Source organism: Parasteatoda tepidariorum, chromosome 5 (genome assembly GCF_043381705.1).
Source record: "Parasteatoda tepidariorum isolate YZ-2023 chromosome 5, CAS_Ptep_4.0, whole genome shotgun sequence".
In the NCBI taxonomy this organism is placed as follows: Eukaryota; Metazoa; Arthropoda; class Arachnida; order Araneae; family Theridiidae; genus Parasteatoda; species Parasteatoda tepidariorum.
The window spans coordinates 33559056-33578765 of NC_092208.1; the positions used below are offsets into that span (position 1 = coordinate 33559056).

Here is a 19710-nt window from a genome sequence, read left to right on the forward strand (position 1 = left end):
TATATATATATTTAAAATTATTGCATTTCATAAATTTAAAAATAATACTAATATAATTAAAATTACAATAATAAGATTGAACTTATTTTAAGGTCTACATTTCTTTCATTAAACAATCTTTGTTCTACACTGCTTGAACTTTCATTCCAAAATAACCGGCTGCTGTCTGTCCCTCTAATTAACTGTAAAATTTTCGATTAGAAACATTTCTTTCACTTTACAGATTTGATATCGTTCAAAATGGTTTCATGGTTTCAAAACCGTAAAAGGGAAATTTAACTAGACATTAGAATTAATCAATAGAAATTGGAGGTAGGTCGATATCAAGTTGTGATTCATCAAATGAACGTGAAGTGTGGATGAATTAGTTTATCCAGTGGTGTCGTGTATCGTTGTAAATGGAACACTGGAGACTCCTGTTTCAGGAATACGGGAATGTGGTGGTGACAATGCTGAGATTTGAGTCCCCATTCAACTGATTAATCTACTCAAATAAAGTATATACCAAGCTGCAAGGAACTAAGTGGCTCCCTAAGGTGTTGTCCACGCACTTATTACTATAAGATTATTTGACATCCGCTATTGTGTTAGGCATCCAATGATGGAAAATCAAAATACGAATCTTTAATCCTTATTACGTGACTTAGCAAGCAGCTTTCGAGGAACATGCGCACGATTATCATTGGTTGACATGGATAAAATTCTGGTTGTTTAATCCTATCAGCTAAAAACAGTCAATAAACAATTCTCCTCTCCGTTAGCAGTTTGAATACCTTCTTTTTATGGTTATTTGACTGTTTTGGTAGAGTATAATAAAATAACAATGAAATAAATTGTAATTTTACTATTTATTCAGAGAAACTTCTAGCAGTGTTTTATTAACCATTGGCCATCTTAGGTTAATATTATATTTACCTTTTCCAAGCCATTTTTTGAGAGCTGTAGAATATCTAACACGAATGACGTTCGAAATCCTTGACCATCAAAATGAATTTGCCCTGTCAGACCTCTTAATTTGTTCTGGAAAAAATTAACTTGCGTCAGTCAGTTTTACACATTTGAAACTTAAATTGAGCCATACTACTAAAAGTACAGTTACTTCCAAGTACGGAACTCAATATAAGGCAGTACGTATTGCAACAATTCGATTTTTTTTTAAAAATATTTTATTGATGAAAGGCTAAAACTGGAATTTTACTTTTAATCATGCTTTATTAACAATTCACTCGTATATGAAAATTTCAGAATTTAAAGGACCCCTTGTTGGAGTTAATACTTTAATTCTATAAGACATTTACGCAATTTGTATGTAGTCTTTATTTAAACAGAAAATGAGAGCAAGGAAACATTTTCCATCATTATTTGCTTTCATTTTCGGAGAAATTATTCCTTATTTTCTACATAAATATTGCTTTCAATCCAGAGCAGAATTATTTAAAGTTTTATGCAGAAAGTTAGTACAAGAGAAAATTTCCTATCATTATTTGCTTTTATTTCCCAGAACATAGATATCCTTTTTATTATTAATTACTTTTTATTTTTCAGAACGAAATTAGTCCTTAGTTTTATATCAGTTCTGTTCTCAACAACTCTATTTATATTTCTACAGAAAATTAGGGTAAGGAAAAGTTTTCCATTATTATTTTCCTTATTTGACGGAACAATTATTTTTTTATTTTTACAGTAAATTAGTGAAAAAGAAAATTTTCCAACACTGTTTTCTTTTATTTCCCAGAAAAGAGATAACCTTTTTCGTATTAATTACTTATAATTTTTCAGAACAAAATTATTTTTTCTTTTCCAATGCAAAATAGTTCTTAATAATCCAGAGCAGAATCATTCTACACAAATTTCTATAGAAAATTAGTGCATTGAAGAATTTTCTATCATTATTTTCTTTCTTCGACAGAACAATTATTCTATATTTTTACAAAAAATTTGTGTGAAAGAAAATGTTCTACCATTATTTGCTTTCATTTTTCAGAACAGAGATATTTTTAATTACTAGTTGGTGTATTCAACTAAAAAATAATCCAGATAAAAAATAAGTTTTCTTTTTCTTGAACAACTTTAGCTGCTTAGAGATTGACGAAGACGACAGGTATTTTCTTCAAGTTAAAAAATTCTATGAACTAGATGTTATCCCGCTAAAAACAAAATTATGCGATTTCTATAGAAGTCATACGAACTGTCGAACAATTATTATTATGAATCAAATTTTTTTTTAATTCTTAATTAGAGTTTTTGATTACGGCTTTAAAAACAAATTATTCATTTCTTACGCATAGACAAAGCAAATTTTTTACTTAAACATAATCTGTATTCAGGTTTGTATTAAATTATTATCTAAAAAACAAGAAAAATACAGTTTTTTAATATTGTATGTTAACAAGTCAGAGCAGAAGGTGAAAAGTATTGCAAAGATATCTGAAACGTTGTAAGGAAAAAACGCTAAACCAATCGGTACAACCATTCTCGTCTTATCTACGACGAACTTTTTTTTTTCATGCAAAGAAAGTTTATTAAATAAATTTATGTCTTTAATTCTACTTTATAAATTTCTCTTGATTCTTTAAAAAAACTGCATAAATTAAAGGCAGTTGAAATTAAAATGTATTGTTTACTGATCAGAAAAAAATATATTGAATCTCTCATTATTTTAATAAATTGTTCAGTATCATAATCATTAAGAATACCTTAGCTGCTCTAAGCACATTTTGTTGCATAAACATTAAACTTTCAGCTCTTAATTATCTTAATTTCTTAACTACAAAGTTTCGAAAGTTTTGAGATTGCTCTTACTAACAGGGGGAACAGCTAATGTATTTAGGCATTTAGAATAAGTTAATTTTCATTCCATGAATTTGTTTAACTATCGTTAAGCACCTTAATAATTTTAAAGGCTTTGAATAATTCTTTCAACTGGTTCAAAGCATAAGGCATCAAAATGTTCAATTCAATAAAAAGAACCCACAACTTTTAGTTAAAAACAGAAGAGTAACTATTCATTGTAAATTTAAAATAATTTTTTATAAAATGTAAACACATTTTATTAAAGATATTGAAAGATCCTAGGTTAAAACACAAAATATATTAATGCAAGGAAACAAAAAGTTAAACAAGCATTTTTAAATGCTGATTTATTGATTTAGAAGAGAGGCGTTATGATATTTAATGCAGTATGAAAAACCATCAACTTTTTGACAAAAGTGTTCAACGAAAATGACAAAAAGTGTTTAACGCAGAGAAAAAATCTTTCGTTGAAATTTTAAGTAATTTTATTAAGAAAACGCATTTTTTTATCAGTACAGTAAACAAAAAGACAAATAACAAGAGACATTCATTTAAAAATATTCCACAGTTACTTTTAGAGGAACCCCTTCATAACTCATACTATTCTCGCTATATCATTATCATTAAGAATACCTTAGTTTTGCTGCTCTAAGCACATTTTGTTGCATAAACATTAAACCTTTAGCTCTTAACTATCTTAATTTCTGAACTACAAAGTTTCATAAGTTTTGAGATTGCTCTTACTAATTGGTGGAGCAACTAGGTGAACTGATGTATTTAGGCATTTAGAATAAGCTAATTTTCCTGGCTTAAATTTGTTAAACTATCGTTAAGCACCATAATAATTTTAAAGGTTTTGAATAATTCCTTCAACTGGTTTGAAGCATAAGGCATCAAAATGTTTAATTCAATAAAAAGAACCCACAACTTTTAGTTAAAAACAGAAGAATAAGTATTCATTGTAAGTTTAAAATAATTTTTTTTATAAAATGTAATCACATTTTATTAAAGATATTGAAAGATCCTAGGTTAAAACACAAAATATATTGACACAAGGAAACAAATAGTTTAACAAGCATTTTTAAATGCTGATTTATTGATTTAGAAGAGAGGCGTTATGATATTTAATGCAGTATGAAAAACCATCAACTTTTTGACAAAAGTGTTCAACGAAAATGACAAAAAGTGTTTAACGCAGAGAAAAAATCTTTCGTTGAAATTTTAAGTAATTTTATTAAGAAAACGCATTTTTTTATCAGTACAGTAAACAAAAAGACAAATAACAAGAGACATTCATTTAAAAATATTCCACAGTTACTTTTAGAGCAGTGTTTCCCAAACTTATGACTTTTGTGTACCCTTTCTAAATTTTTCGAAATACTGTGTACCACTAATAAAAAAATGAATTTTTTTTTTTTTATAAATATCTTTATTTTTTGGTACAAAGTTTTTTTAATAAGTTTATTTGCATCAGTGAGAAGGGTTATATTGTTTTTGCTGCGATAAAAATTATATTTTATAAAAGCAGTCAAAATAAGTAGAATTTATTACAAACCTTTACTACAAAAAATTGCACAAAAGTTAAATATCCCAACTGGCTGTTGACACCACTCATTATTAACTGTAAACTCAGCAAAAAATAGCCAATAGAAAAATACGTAATCGTAAATTTTCATGGCTAGCTTTGTTTTCAAATAAAAGTGTTTGAAATTTTCGTTTGTTGCAACATATTTCTAATATGAATGCGTACCCCCGCTAAACTGTTCCCGTACCCCTTAGGGTACGCGTACCACACTTTGGGAAACACTGGTTTAGATGATCGACCTTCAAAATAAATTTTATTACCGTCGTTGAACAGCCGACCNATCAAAAGTTATTTAGAGTGGTCCTTTTTTTATTTTACGCCCTATGCAATATGCTTTCATAACGCAAATCACTAAAAATAATGTGCAAATCTACTAATAATACCACAAATCCACTAATAATAACATAAATCAAATAATTATTCAAAAAAAATACGAAAAATCAAATAATAATGCTAAATCTCTAACAATAAAACAAAAACACTTACAATAACATAACTCGGTTAAAAATAATGCAAATAAACTATGTAATATAAAAGAATACCGATTTCATATAGTTGATTATGCTTGTTCCATCTGTACCTTTTGTCATTTCAATACATGATATCGGTGGAAATGAATTTACGAATTTCCCACCATCTATATCTTGCAGAACTTTGGAAAATAGCATCACAGCATCGTACATCATTGCTGAAGCTGTCTGAAACAAACGATAAAAATTTATTAAACCCTCTTTGGGGTCATTAAGAGGAAGAATAAAAAACATTTTAAGTACTATATCACAGTGTGCACACATAAAAACATTGTTTTCAAATTTACTTGAATGGGATTTTCCGTTTAAACTACTCTTAAGACTTATTTTTTTGAAACAGGGAATAAGTTCATTATTTGATTTAATTAAATTACGGAATGGAACTTATTTAATTTCAGTGATTTTACAGTAAATGTAATTTTACAATAAATAATTTAAACCGGATTTTTTTAGAGTGTGGGAATATTGGACGAAAATCTGGCATATTGATCCACATATACTGTTTATAGGACAGGTAACAATATAGCATGTTTTTTTCAGAGAGAAAATAAGTGAATTTAATAAATTTATGCATAACTCTATGATTACTATTTCGCAAATTTCAGTTTATTACGAACTATATAAGAATGACTTACAGTAAGTGAAGTGATCTGCTCTTCCTTGTGTCTTCTTAACCTTTTGTTCGTTTCCTCCAGTAGGTCTTCATAAACAACACTATTACTGTTGAGAATTTTAAAGCCTGTTATATTTGCTCTTGAATACTGGAAATCTTCTAAATCAACAGTATGAAGATCCTGAAAACATTATCTCTAATGTATTACAAATGAATATTTATTGAAAGGTTCGTTCAACATTTGTTTCCATTATCTTAGTCAATACGGTAAAGTTTTAGATTATTATTCGCTTTTTTTAATTACACCATAAGCTTACATGATAATAATGGGCTGCATAATGTAAATAAAAAAATTGAAATGTAAATCAAAGGGAAACAAACAAAGCTTAAAAAGGACGCAAAAGTGAACAAAAGTAGAAATAAAATATTACAAGTAAGAATGCAAATAACTTGGGATACTCTATTTCTAATAAAGCTTTTATATATTCCGCTTTTAGTGATTAGCTTGGTATACAGAATATGAACTCTAATTGTAAACAAGCCAAATGCACAGCACAACTGTAATCGAATATTCTAATGATTCAAAACCTCCGCCTATCAACCAAATTTTTTTCACTGTCTAGCTGTTGCTTGCGGCATTACCAGAGCAAAAATATTTGGATTTGAATTTTAAAGTTTTCAAAATATGCCCGTAATATTGTCAAAGTTCTCTGTGCATCGAATTTTAACAATATTTTAAAATCTGTCCTATAGTCATTAAATCACACAAACCATCGGGACATTTCAGCAGAGTATGCAGCATAAGTATTAAAATTATTTCCATATCTGTTGTGAAATAAGATTGATAACGCATCCTAATGCTTCATTACATGCTGTATAATTCTCTCGAGCCATAACTTGTGCGTATATATATATATATTACGATCGCATAATATATATATGCATGCTATTGCTCGAAAAAGCCAAGCTCCGTCATCAGTAGCAATTGTTATGGCTGTATATGTGGTACTAAAGCGTAGTTTATTTCTGAAATTTCTACGGCCATTTTTGAAAAGATCAAAAATAAATCTAAATAATTACTTCATAACTATGTTTTTATTTCTATGAAAATAAAAAATTATTCTAAATGAATACTTAAAGTAAAAACAAATTTTTTAACTAATATTTCAGACAACCTATCGAAATGAATAATAGCTATAGTGTTACCAATAGATAGAGAAATACCCGAGTTAATGGTGCCACGCAAAAGAAATATATATGGAAAGATAATTACTATTTTCTTTTCAGAAAAATGAATCCAAAGTCCAATACAAAATACAAATAGGCCGAATTTTACAAATAAAAACAAATGACATAAAATAGGAAATGACATATAGGATATAAAATGCCCCTGATATTATTACAAATTATTTAGGAATCTATTGCCGACAAAATAATTCTCTATTACTATAGTTGTTGTTTTTTTTACAAATTTGATAATAAATACAATGCATGAAACAAATGATATACATTATACATATAAATAAAAATTAAATATTTATGTTACATAATTGCAGCATAAATTAAAAATATAATCTTAACCAAGAGCAAAATCAATACAACACTAAAGTAATCCAAATTGTATATCAGCAAGAAATAAACTAATATCTTTGTATTAGCCATAACTAATAAAAATAATTTATGAAGTGTTATAGCATTGAAATATTTACCATTGATGTTATAATATACTTATTTTTCACAGTCATCATTTCAACCTGCTGAGCCTGCAAAACAAGTTTCCTTTAATTTTAATGCTAGCATGTCTTTTAAACCAGAACAGAATAAATTTAATTCTACCTGTTTCAGAACAGCTCCCAAACTTTTTGCTGGAACATCCAAAAGAATGCAGATGTCTTCGGATGAAATACTTGCCTGTGAAGACCGAATCTGAAGGAATAAGTGCCTGTAAGGTTTGTCCGGTGGGAACTGATACACTTGAATTTCCCATTCACTTGAAGAAGTCTGTGTTAAAAAATCCTGAAGTCTCACAATAGCTAAAAAAATTGCATTACGATAAGAAATTTCAGTAAAATTGAAACTATGTTGAGCAGTAAGGTTTTTTATGGTTAACCAGTTGTTTTTTATACTATAAATACAGTTATGACGAGTTAAATATAGTTTTTTTTCAATGCGATAATTGTGTTACGGAATTATTTTTTTAATAAAGGAATAAAAAAGAACATCAATTGCATTAAATTTCAATTTGCATTAACAACCTATTCCTATCTACAGCTCTTGATTAGTTCAAGGATTTAGACACCGTTTTAAAAGCGATCCTAAATTGTAGCGAACTTTTAATTTTATATTTCGTACTTTTATAATTTTTAATTTTATAAATTTAAGTACAAACCATTATTGAAATAAAGGGACCCAAATGTGACAGCCAGGCTCTGGATCAATTTTTTTCTTCAATTGCTATACTTGAATTATTATACAATATGTTCTAGTGGTTTACGTAGAATTTAATTTGTAGGTAATTTTAGTAATTATTCATTGATAGTTATTGCCTGTAACAGTATTTAGCGATAAATATACCACAAAACTACACTCTATGGACAAGATACTTTTCATTTTTGATTTTTTTCTTACAAATGGAACCCGAATTTCATATTTGAGAATCTATTTTTGAGGATAAGAGACGGTCAACCACGTAACTATATTCCAACAATGTTGCATTTCTTACTCTACAGTGACTAAAATAAAAGCTTAAAAATATATTTTTAGTTGGTGCTAAGAGAAAACAAAAAAAACTAATAATAAGGATGTTTTTAAATTATATGTATAACGTAATCATACATTTAAATTTGATTTGCTCTAGTTGTGGGGTAAGACGCACAATTAAGCTTTATTACAAGAATATTCAATAAACCAGTGAAGTAAAATATTCTAGCGAATATTTTACAATTCTATTGTAAGACACAAAAAAATAAAGTTAAATCTCAAAGATCGTGATGTCTCTAAAGAATGTTTTTTTTGTTGTTATTTTAACTTATTTACGCCCATGAGCAAGATGTAATTGAGTTAAATGTTAAAAACTGAGCAATTTCTATGGTTTCTGAGGTTTCCAATTTTGAGTCAGAGTAGTGGTGCGGATTAGCGGATTCCATTAAACGGGATTCAAGAAATTTTGTTCAAAATATTACAAAAATAGTAAGAAATCTTCAAAATAAAAGGAGATGGTGATTCTAGCAACAAAAAAAATATTTTAGTCGTCTTAGCCAATTTACGCCACACAGAACAAGATATATTAGAGATAAATATAAAAAACTAACATATTCTATGAATTTCGAAATCATTGTTCATTGATTAAAAGAGGAAATTTGAAATGGTGCGTTCCGTATAAAAGTCGAATAATTTTGTTTAAAATATTTTTTTTATTTTGTAACGATTGTTGAACAGCCGACAAAAATTTCAGTTTGCGACTACCAATGTTCAACTCCGAAGCCTTATAATTTTAAACCCAATCCAGGAGACAAGGGAATTCCTGAATCAGTACCCCCAGAGGTATTGATTTGTTATGGGAACTTGGCGGACTTAGCCACCGCGGCAGATTTAACATTAAACCAGTCATAATTTAATATGCTGGAATTCTTCGGCCTGATGGATTCGAACTCCCATTATCACGAACATGAGTCCAACGCCCTACCAACCAGGTTATTCCGGCCCTTGTTTTAAATATAGTGAATAAAATTTACAATAAATAAAACGAAAAATGGCGTACGCTACCGAAAAACATTCATTTATTTAATTTTGCCAATTTACACCCAAGAACAAGATCTAATTGAGACTAGTATTTAAAAAAATGCTTTATTTTTAATTTTAATCATCTCTGATTGTTATAGATTTGAATATAAAATTCAAAACGGTGTTCCCTTGTAACTAAAATTGACTAAATTCTCTAAAATATTCCTAAAACTATGGGGATAGGTTAAGATTCTGTAATAAAAATTAAAATATATTTATATTGTTAAACATATTTACTAGGTATATGAAAACTTGAAATTGCTAACTCAAATAATCATTTGGAAAATAAATTTTAAAAAAAGTTGAATATTATTTTACGACCTACGAAGTCTTTATTTAGATGTCAATTTTGGGCAGTACTTAGTTGAAGTGTACAACATTTTCCCCTCCTGCTTCTATGACTCATGTACAGAGTTATAGGCCATAGATTTTTATTTTTTCAACTCACGAATACATACATATACTAATGCTTTAATAAGAAATAAATCAACTTAAAATTTCTCTACCTGATTTTTCCATTACATCTTAAGCTCCAAATAAAACAATCAACTTATTTAGTTTTTATCCTATTTGGATAAATCGCAATAGTTATCAATGCTACTTACTAATTAAATTGAATTTGTATAAATTAGAATACAACGTACAAAATTGAAAATTTTTCTTAAGCCACTTTAAGCAATAGAAAGAAAATTTTAGTGTTATACTCAAATTACAGTTGACCTACCTTCACTTTCTTCATAAATTATGATAAATTTCCTCCATCCCCACCTCCTAACAACATCGATGTAAGCTTGATTTAGAGCTGACGCGTGTGGATGTAAGTTAACAGACAAATCGTCTCTCTGCAATTTATAATCCCATCGTATTTCAATGTGAGGTACTTCTAGAGCGTCTGATATTGACTGAACATGACTTGCTGCCAGAGCTGTTTGAGGACCAAATATTCCAGCTATACCTTTCCTCAAAAGTTTGCAAACTGATAAAATAACAAAACAAATGTTAAAAACTTTATGACAAAACACATTTAAAGTTATTTTATTTAAGAGGAACCAAAATACCAAAATCATGAACGCTTTGAGATAATTATGTTATCATCATTACTGCTATTATTATTTAAATTTAATTATTAATTAACTTTTAAATGTGCTGATTGAGGACCAAATATTCCAGCTATTCCTTTCCTCAAAAGTTTGCAAACTGATAAAATAACAAAACAAATGTTAAAAACTTTATGACAAAACACATTTAAAATTATTTTATTTAAGAGGAACCAAAATACTAAAATAATGAGCGTTTTGAGATAATTATGTTATCATCATTATTGTTATTATTATTTAAATTTAATTATTAACTTTTAAATGTGGAAAAATACTGTTTTTGTCTCATTTGATACTTTTAATAAGATTTATCCCTGTATTAAATTCATCATATTATATTTATTATAATGATAGTATAGTATACCCCGTACTAATATTTTCCGCCGTATTAAATTTCAAGTTCTGATGTTGCTACCTTGAATTCAGTTTTTTTTAATATTTTCTTTTTTTCATATTTTTCTAATTTTAAAAGGATCTTATCATTAAAACTATGAGAAAAATTTGGAATATATTTGCTTCATATAGATTGCCCTCTTTTTTAAATGAAGAAAAAAAAATTTAATTTTTTATACATAAATTCACTTAAAAAAATTAAACGCAAAAAGTAAACAATAATTTTAAATCTTAAAATAACCGTATTTTTTAAACTTTAATTTTAAAATTAATAAAGACGAAGTATAGTATGACTATTAAATAAATAAAAAAGCATAAAGGAGAATAGCTATTCCTAGTTTTGTTAAAAACTAACAAAAATGTTTTGAATGTTGTTGAATGTTCAAACATCTTCTTAATGTTACAAAGAAAATTTATAGATTAATACATAATAAAGCGAGAAAAAAAATTAATTCATGTACTTTTAAGAAGTTTACAAAAAAAAAAATTATAAAAAAACTGTTAACCATTAGTCTCGAAATATTTCAAATATAAAAAATAAACATAATTTTTTGCTGCATTTTTAAGGATTCAAATTGGGATCGAAAATCATTGGGATCAATTAGGTTCTCTTCAAAACTTCAACAAAATTCTTATTTTTTTCGGTTGAAATTAATCGTATGAGAAACCATTCTATATTTTACAGAATGGTTTTATAAGTGTCTTCATTTGTTTTCCTCTGAATGTCCCTGTAATTCCAAATAAAAATTTGAATCTTTTATTACTGATGCGAATTAAAAGCCCTACTAAACCTATATAAGTACTTTATATAAATATGCCAAACAGAAAAAACTAAACATGTACTATAATGACAAAACATTTCACTAAAAACTTTAAAAACATGTTAAATTTAACAAATTTATAATGTTAATTAGATTTATTAAATCTTCTAATATTCCAAAAATAATCTGTCTGAGTTACCTTTTTTTGAAACATCAAAGCTGTTATCTGGTTGATGAATTTCTTTAAGAGCACTGAGATTTGAAAAAGGCAAAACTGCGTTGTTGTTGTTTACTCGATCTACTGCAATTTGAAAAACAAGTTGTTGTTCTTTTTCAGAGGCATCAAATAAACCACCTATTGAATCACAACAAATGTATATTAAATGTTACGCACAACCAACGTAATAAGTGACCATAAAAGATACTCTAAAATACTGGAGGACTCAACATTATCTTTGTAATTTTGACATGAAACCACGCTTCACATAAATAATATACCCAAGTCCTTGACTTTAAGCGCAATCTTCATTAAACACAGTTTTTATGTTATCCATGAATGAAAAAATCGAAGTAATCTTAATCTATATAAGAACACTCCTACATATCTCTGAGATAGATGTTTAAAGTTTGCATTTTCAAAAGTGATAAATTGTCGAACAGCACCGTGAAAGAAATCTGTATTACGACTAGAAAATTCCTAACACACTGGGATTCTATAGAAACTAGGATTCTATGGTTGGAATCCTTGTTTCTAGTAGCACAACATGTAACTAGTAACTTTACTGTGCTAAACTTAGCAAATATACTATGTTTAGTAATTTTAATGTAATAATGCTGATAGAAAAGTTTGTGGAATCCAATTTTCCAATAAATTTTCTGGTAATACAATAGATTTCTTACAGAATCAAAGACAAAAGATTGCACCCTTCAGAGCTTATAATCGAATTTATTAAGAAAAATGTTCAAGAAAAAATTAATAACAAAAAAAAATTTCAAAAGTGATTTTTGTCCTCGACAAACTGCACTATGGAAGAAATCTATATTACTAATAGAAAATCTCTAAAAAGGTGGGATTCTACAGTGTACGGATTCCTCTAATGGTACTACATATTATTAGTAAATTTTCTGCTTTAAACTTAACAAATATACTATGATAACTAATTTTAATGCAATAATGTTGCTAGAAAAGTTTGTGGAATCCAATTTTCCAATACATTTTCTAGTAATACTACAGATTTCTTACAGTGTACCAAAACCGAACGTTTACCCCTCAGATTGAATTGAATAAGAAAAATATTTGTGGAGAAATATATAACTAGCTATAAAACTACAATGACTAATAGCTTATTATCGATTAAAATCCAAAACGAAATACGAAGTTAAATTTCAAACTTCCTCTTTTTTCGCTACGGGTAACATTTTTAGACCAGGTAGAAATTTTAGAAGGCAAAATTCTCAAAAAATCAAGTAATTTTTTTAAATGTATATATACATTCGTTATATGGAAATGTCAAGGATTATATCCGTGCTAATAAAAATAATATTTCTTGACTCGTTATAAAACTAAGACAATTAAGAGGGGAACTTTTTTCTTTAAAAGTTAGTCAAAATGTTATTTTTCATCCAAATTATTTCTTCTATTTTGTTCCAGAATCGTATGAATTATGGGGAAAAAAAGTGTTTTTAATTCCCTTCGTCTCCTGAGATTACCTCTGTGATTTTCTACCCAAAATAATAATTAAGTTAAAAAAAACTTTTAATATATTTTAAAGCATACAATTCTGATCATTATCAAAAGCATATAAAAACTGCAAAATATGTAATCAAATAAAAAAAATGTTTTACATTTCGTGCACACAATTCTGAAACAATATTTATTTTTTCGACTTTCTAGAACTGACTCTTAACATACAGTACTGTCAGTATAAAAAAAAGCTCTACTTGCCAGTTGTCTGAAGCAATGTCTGTGGCCATGTGTGTCACACTAAACTATTCAAGTGGGAGTGTGAAATAAGCACACATATTTCAAATCGGGCTATTAAAAAAAAGCTCTCCTCATTTGAAATGTGCCTTTGTTTCCATAGCAACAGACAGTCCCAAAGTCTGTGGTGGGAGATGTTCTTCAGTTAGACAGACAGTATGTGTAACTGATTCAGTGATATGTTTCTTAATTTGTATCTCATTAACTCCAAAACTGTGATTTTTAACAATGTTTTTTTCAGATAATTATTAAATTTCCTAAAAGATACTATAAGATACTGTCTTAAAAATTCTAAAAACCTTGCCTAAAGATTAAATCAAAATTCGACACACTTTTGGTACTTAGGGACGTACTGCAAAAATATGCATCAAAACATGACATTATGATATATTTCAAAACAAAATAGCCTTCTTCTTCTAAGTATCCAAACTATCGATGAAGTATCCTATACTTAGAAAATTATTTCAGATAATAAAAATAAATACACTTTTCGAAATTATATTTATTCTGCCTTTAACTATTGTTAGTAATATAATGCAATTAATAATTAAACAAACTTATTACTTATCGTTGAGATTTCAGAAAAAAATACTTTTTGGTACGACTAAGAAATAAGAAAAAGCTACTTTACTTGGTTAAAAACATTATTCACTAAAAAATACTAATACACTATAAATACACTAAAATATACTATAAACAAACTATACTAATTGAAAATAACAGTTTTTTTCCTATTCATGTCTGACAAGTCTTGAAAATGGGCTCCTGCTTTTGAGCACTAGATATATGTGGCCTGTTATTTAGAGTTTGTATATTTTTGAAGTGAACGAAGTTTTTAATCACGCAATATCTTAGCTCTCCAATTTCTTGGGATTATTTATTTTAAGAGATATATTGTCAGCCAAATGCTTGAAACCAATATTTATAAAATATAAGTGGAATTAATACTTAAAAATATGCGTTAATTATATGTTAGAAAATTAATTTCTGCCACTTTATGTCCTAGAATCGTCCCTAAAAGGAGGGCTAAATTTTAACGGGTTAACTGAAACAAAAGAATAATTAAGCATCGTTTTTAAACGCTGAAATATTTAAGCTTCCGATTGTTCCTATTGTCTTCTCCGAAAACCATAAAATCTAAACAAAGGAAACTGTCTCTAGAACCTCTCGTTTACTTGATAGAAAGGCTTGTTTTTAAGTATGTTTTCTGCAACATTTAAATTCCGTCGAAGCGTCAACTGTCTGACATTATTCTTCAGTCTAACTGACGTTTGATTGCTTCAGAATTTTTGACATTTTATTTTACTTAAAAAATAAATAACTACACAAAAAGGAATTGAGTGGACAAACTTACCATTAGCTTTGATTATTTTTAAAAATGCTTGCATTTTTCTGAAAGGTAATTTGGTGCTATTGGGATTAACTGATAATTATTGCTTGCATAAAAAATACTTCCTGTAAAACCGCTATTTTTCTTATATAAATTATTATTGTATTTACTTTAACCCCATATAAAGTTAGGGTTAAAAAATTAAGATTTAGAATTTAGAACTCTTCATAGTTTTGAGGCATCACAGATTCTTGGTAATATTTGAAACATGCTTATAAAAGAATTGTTATAAAAATATAAAGTTTAACAAGCGAGTTGAAATAGGGTGTTCCGTGTTAAACGATTTTAATACACATTTTACTTATAAAGTAAGAATTCGTAAGAAACAGCGCACGTTGGAATTCTCAAATTAATGGGTCTTCAATATGGTATGATTCTATAACTATATGATATTTAATTGAGTAATGAATAAAAAAAAGGATTCAAATCACAAAAATACTAAAATTACAAAAAAAAATTATAATCAACACTAAAAATGAATTATTATTATTACAAAAGTAATTAAATACTTAAAGGAGGAAAACATTATAAAAATGAAATCATTAATTGTGCTTATCCAGATATGAATGTAATGTTAATCCAGATAATGACTATATTCGCCACGTAATTGTACAGCTGTTTATAACAGCAAAATGTTTCGTCATGTTATACAATTGCTATTTTTATTCTAAAAGAGTTTTTAGAAAATAAATGTTACACTTTAATCCGTAATGGTCTACAAGTACAAGTACAACTAATAAAAAATAAATTAAATCTCTTAATATTTAATCTATGAAGATATAATCTAATACAAACATTTTAACATTACTTTCCTGCTTATAATCAAGTATTTTATATTTTAAAAACACATTTCGATTAAACATTTTGTATAAACTAGTCGACACATTTAAAAAAGAAACACTTTTATTGATAAGTTCGTATGTAGGCAGCAGTTGCAATTATGTAAAGTAGTTTTTAAAAATGTTTAAATTAAACAGCAACCTTTTCGCATGATCTTCTTAATCTTTAAACATTCTCTGAGTTATTATTATCCAAAGAGCTGGCTCTTTCTTTCAAAAAATTTGATTAATTTATGAAACACATTACGGCGCAATCAATTTCATTTTAAAAAGACAGAATGATAAACACTCACCCAAGCGTATCACAGTTGGCAAAGCGTTGGCGAGAAACACGTAGGACATCAACAATCCCCATGTCAACATTTCAATTCAGTCAGTCACACGTAAACATGAACGCGGGACACAATTCGAGATCTAGCACTTTGGTAAAGTTCTCACTCACTCTCGGGTAAAAAGAGATGGAAGATGCAAGGAGAACAAATCAAGGTGCTTATACGACTTTCTTAATTTGGAAGCCCAAGAACTGACGGGTACTGCCCGTTTAGATCATTTTAGAAAAAACGTTCTTATTGTGTGACTCCCACTCACGCATAGCACGGAAGAATAAAAATGGATGGCAAATGTCGAGTTAAAAAAAAGAATGTTTGGTAGTGAGAAGATAGAATGTGACAGAACGCTTTCGTTTGATTGATATATTATTGTAGTGCTCTTTCGGATGGTTTTAAAGCTCAAATTTTTTCTATTTCAAGCTGAAGAACAATTAATAAGAAATCATTGCATTCAAATTTAGCTTTAGGTTCATTTTAAGAAAATTTAAGATATTTTCAAAAGAAATAAAAACTAGTTTCTTTTACGTTGTCTAAAAGTTGAACCGAAAAAACTCATTGACATAATAAAATTCATTGTCTCTTAATAAGAACAAGACTACAACTTTAATATATATCAATGCAACACAACTATAACACCGCGAAACTTTAAACACAATTTTTACTTATAGGTATTTTCATGTTTACGGAATTTTTCTTGTTTTTTAAGCATATAATAAGTAGGAATTTTGGAATTTCGGAATAGGCGAGAAAAATCACTTCATGGAAGAACACGCTACTTTTTTTAATGCCTGGGTAATTAAAAAAAAACATATCTAGAGTTCATCGCTAAACAAATTATTCTTCTGCATATTCATGTATCAAATTATGAGTTATTTACTTTGAAAAAGCCGTAAAAAAAGTAACATTTTAATGCTTCTCTACATTTTCATTGCTTTTATTTTCAAATCTGGTAACTCCATATAAAAATATTTGGAATATTTCTCTTCCTGCAGAAAACTCTCACCCCTGATCAATAGAGATTTTTGAAAATTTTATTTAAGCCATTTTCCCTCATTTTTAAAGCCAGTTCAGAGATGACCTAAAAACACTAATTATTGTTTTTTTGATTTTCTTTGCCTGGAGTACTCAATTGCTTATGTGCTTCTGACTGGAAAAAACTCTCAAACATTGTTTTCTGTAACACGTCAGATAATTGCAAATGAAATATTTGATGGGCTTCAGTAAATTTTGCCATCAATCCTGCGGTACGTTTTTGTAGCAAATGGTGTTTATTTTGAAAACATTTTTTCAAAGTTCTTCTCAGTTAGCAACGCCATCTGTTGAAGAATTTGTAACTAATTTTTTTACTTGGTGAGAATGAAAACTTACCAAAGCAGGCAGAAAACATCAAATCGTACTTATTTATCCCCTTCCATTTTGTTTATAGCAGGCTTTAAAAATTGTCAATTGTATTTGAAACACTGAGGAATGTCCGTTAAAACTTTTAAAGTAACATGACGAGAAAGTCTTCGAAAAACTGACTTAAAAACTCAGTGAAATTGCATGTAAACCCTCATAACAGTAAATTGTATAGAGTCTAAAATTTACAGAAACATCAAGAATTTGTTTATAAAGCATCTTTTTTTTTCTAGTAAACTTCTCCATTTTAATCTAGTTTATGCACAATTTAATGTGTTACTTAAAAAATAATTTACTTCGTGCCTTAATTCTTAAATTCCGAAATCAATAAACTTTCAGTTTGTCAGTCAGTGTGATGTTTATATTTTAGGCCATTAATTAGCATTCAAAAAATCACTTTCAAGACAATTCAATTATCACTTGATCAGATATTTTACTAATGACTCTTTGTTTAGCAAAAACTTTTGAATGACGATTTAAATCAAAAACTAGAGTAGACAGAAACAAATATATACTTTATTTTTTTGTATTTAAAACAAAGAAGGAGAAATGATAAATAACTTTTTATTTTCAGTTATTATATTGCAAAAAATAATATTGAATAATAAAAGGAATTTATTTGTTTGTTTATTTGTTACGAATTCTTTTAATAACTTTTGATCCAATGAATGACTATCATTACGGCTCAAGGGTCAACCTTAAATGTGCAAAATAATTTGTGCAGATGATATTTTAAAGTATGAAATCAGACTCAACAACTTACTTTCTCTAAACAAACACACCTTTTTTTCGATGAATATGAATTCTTCATACTCAAAATATGGGTAATCTAGAGAATATAGTCTTCAACGTACTTCACCATCTTAAGTCCTTCATTTAAAATTTCATGTCTCAAGACTCTACGACCAAATCTCTGCAAATTTTGGATTTTACTACTTCAAATTACGTTTATTAAGATGGTGAAAGAATTTGTAAACCTTACAATTAAAACTTTAAAAAAATTAATTTTATTCAAAAACAATAAATAATTATAAAAACATTTTTGCATGGAATTATTATTGGATAAACAAGTTTTTAATGGTTTGCAAAAATTATTTGTATCGCTTCCTTATTTCGAGAGAAAAATCGATGTAGGGTAAAAATGAAATTATCATGCAGACTAAACTTTCGACAGCTAAGCAGCCTAAACTATACGAACGATATTCATATCAGCTATCCTCCATATTTTTAGAACCAAAACTCCAAATCCGTCGAAAAAAACATGTTTATTCTAAAAATACATGTTTTGAGGTCTAACTTCCTAATTTAAAATATCGCCTATGCTAATTAATAATATTCGCATACTTTAGTTAGACCCTAAAACTATTTGGATTGAGAGCCTTAGTTCGTTAAAATCAAATCATTATATCAAATTTAATTTAAAGTTTTCTCTCTTTTTGATTATGATAAGCTTAAAAATTGCTGATACCTAACATTTTTCGAAAGCCGCAGATACACTTTTACATTTTACTGTTTATTCTCAGAGGGAGGATAAAAATTAATAATTCAAGTTCCCCACACTACCTGGCAAATTCCCATCGTTCCATTTTTCGACAAAAAAATTTTACAAACATAACTCCTGCCAATTCCTCAAATCTCGTAATCAAGTTATGAAAGATAGCCATTTTCATCACGGCCTTGAATATAATTAGAGTTTTGGCTCACCAAAGGAATCTAATTCTGCATTCGCCGTACAAAAACTATTAGATTGACGACAGGAAAGAGTTCCAAAGAAATGAGAAAAATGGCGTAGCTCTCAAGTGTCTAAAATTCTTGGCACAACACAGCGCAACGGTGTTCGACGCGTCAAGAAAAATGGATAAAGAACTTCTTATTCTCAGATAACAGATAACAGATGCATTTGTCGTTTGCTGTCACAAACGCTTTATTCCTTTTATTTTTGATGCGACTAAAAATTCACCCAAGTGTGAAACAGGATTTTCTTTAATTGAAGAGTTTAACAGGGGATACTGGTTAAGAACATTGCTTTTAACAGAAAATAAATATTTAGTTACTCATCATTAGGACCCCACAAACTATGTGTTAATATTTTTAAATTTATGCGTTAAGAATGCAGTCATTTTTTTTAAATTACGTAGACAGCATCTAAAGCAGAGTAAAAAAACTATTTGAAAAACAAATACACTTTTTAGTATAGTAATTTGTACTTTATATATAT

At 28.0% G+C, this 19710-nt stretch overlaps 1 protein-coding gene across 2 annotated transcripts in view; it reads right to left on the reverse strand.

Annotated features, from left to right (window-relative positions):
* Window positions 1–16507, reverse strand: part of LOC107450784 (glutamate receptor ionotropic, kainate 2) — a 38678-nt gene extending 22171 nt beyond the window's left edge. The window contains exons 1-8 of one of the 2 annotated variants that reach the window (XM_043046359.2): window positions 16059–16507; window positions 11755–11910; window positions 10029–10280; window positions 7358–7554; window positions 7231–7284; window positions 5544–5702; window positions 4921–5076; window positions 916–1020 (exon numbers count right to left, since the gene is read on the reverse strand). In XM_043046359.2, coding sequence (XP_042902293.1) covers window positions 916–1020; window positions 4921–5076; window positions 5544–5702; window positions 7231–7284; window positions 7358–7554; window positions 10029–10280; window positions 11755–11910; window positions 16059–16128 — 1149 coding nt within the window. In that variant the 5' untranslated portion in view covers window positions 16129–16507. Of the gene's footprint in view, window positions 1–915; window positions 1021–4920; window positions 5077–5543; window positions 5703–7230; window positions 7285–7357; window positions 7555–10028; window positions 10281–11754; window positions 11911–15907; window positions 16038–16058 lie in introns of those variants that run through there. The other variant, XM_043046360.2, reaches the window with a different exon arrangement.
* Window positions 16508–19710: the final 3203 nt, after the last annotated feature.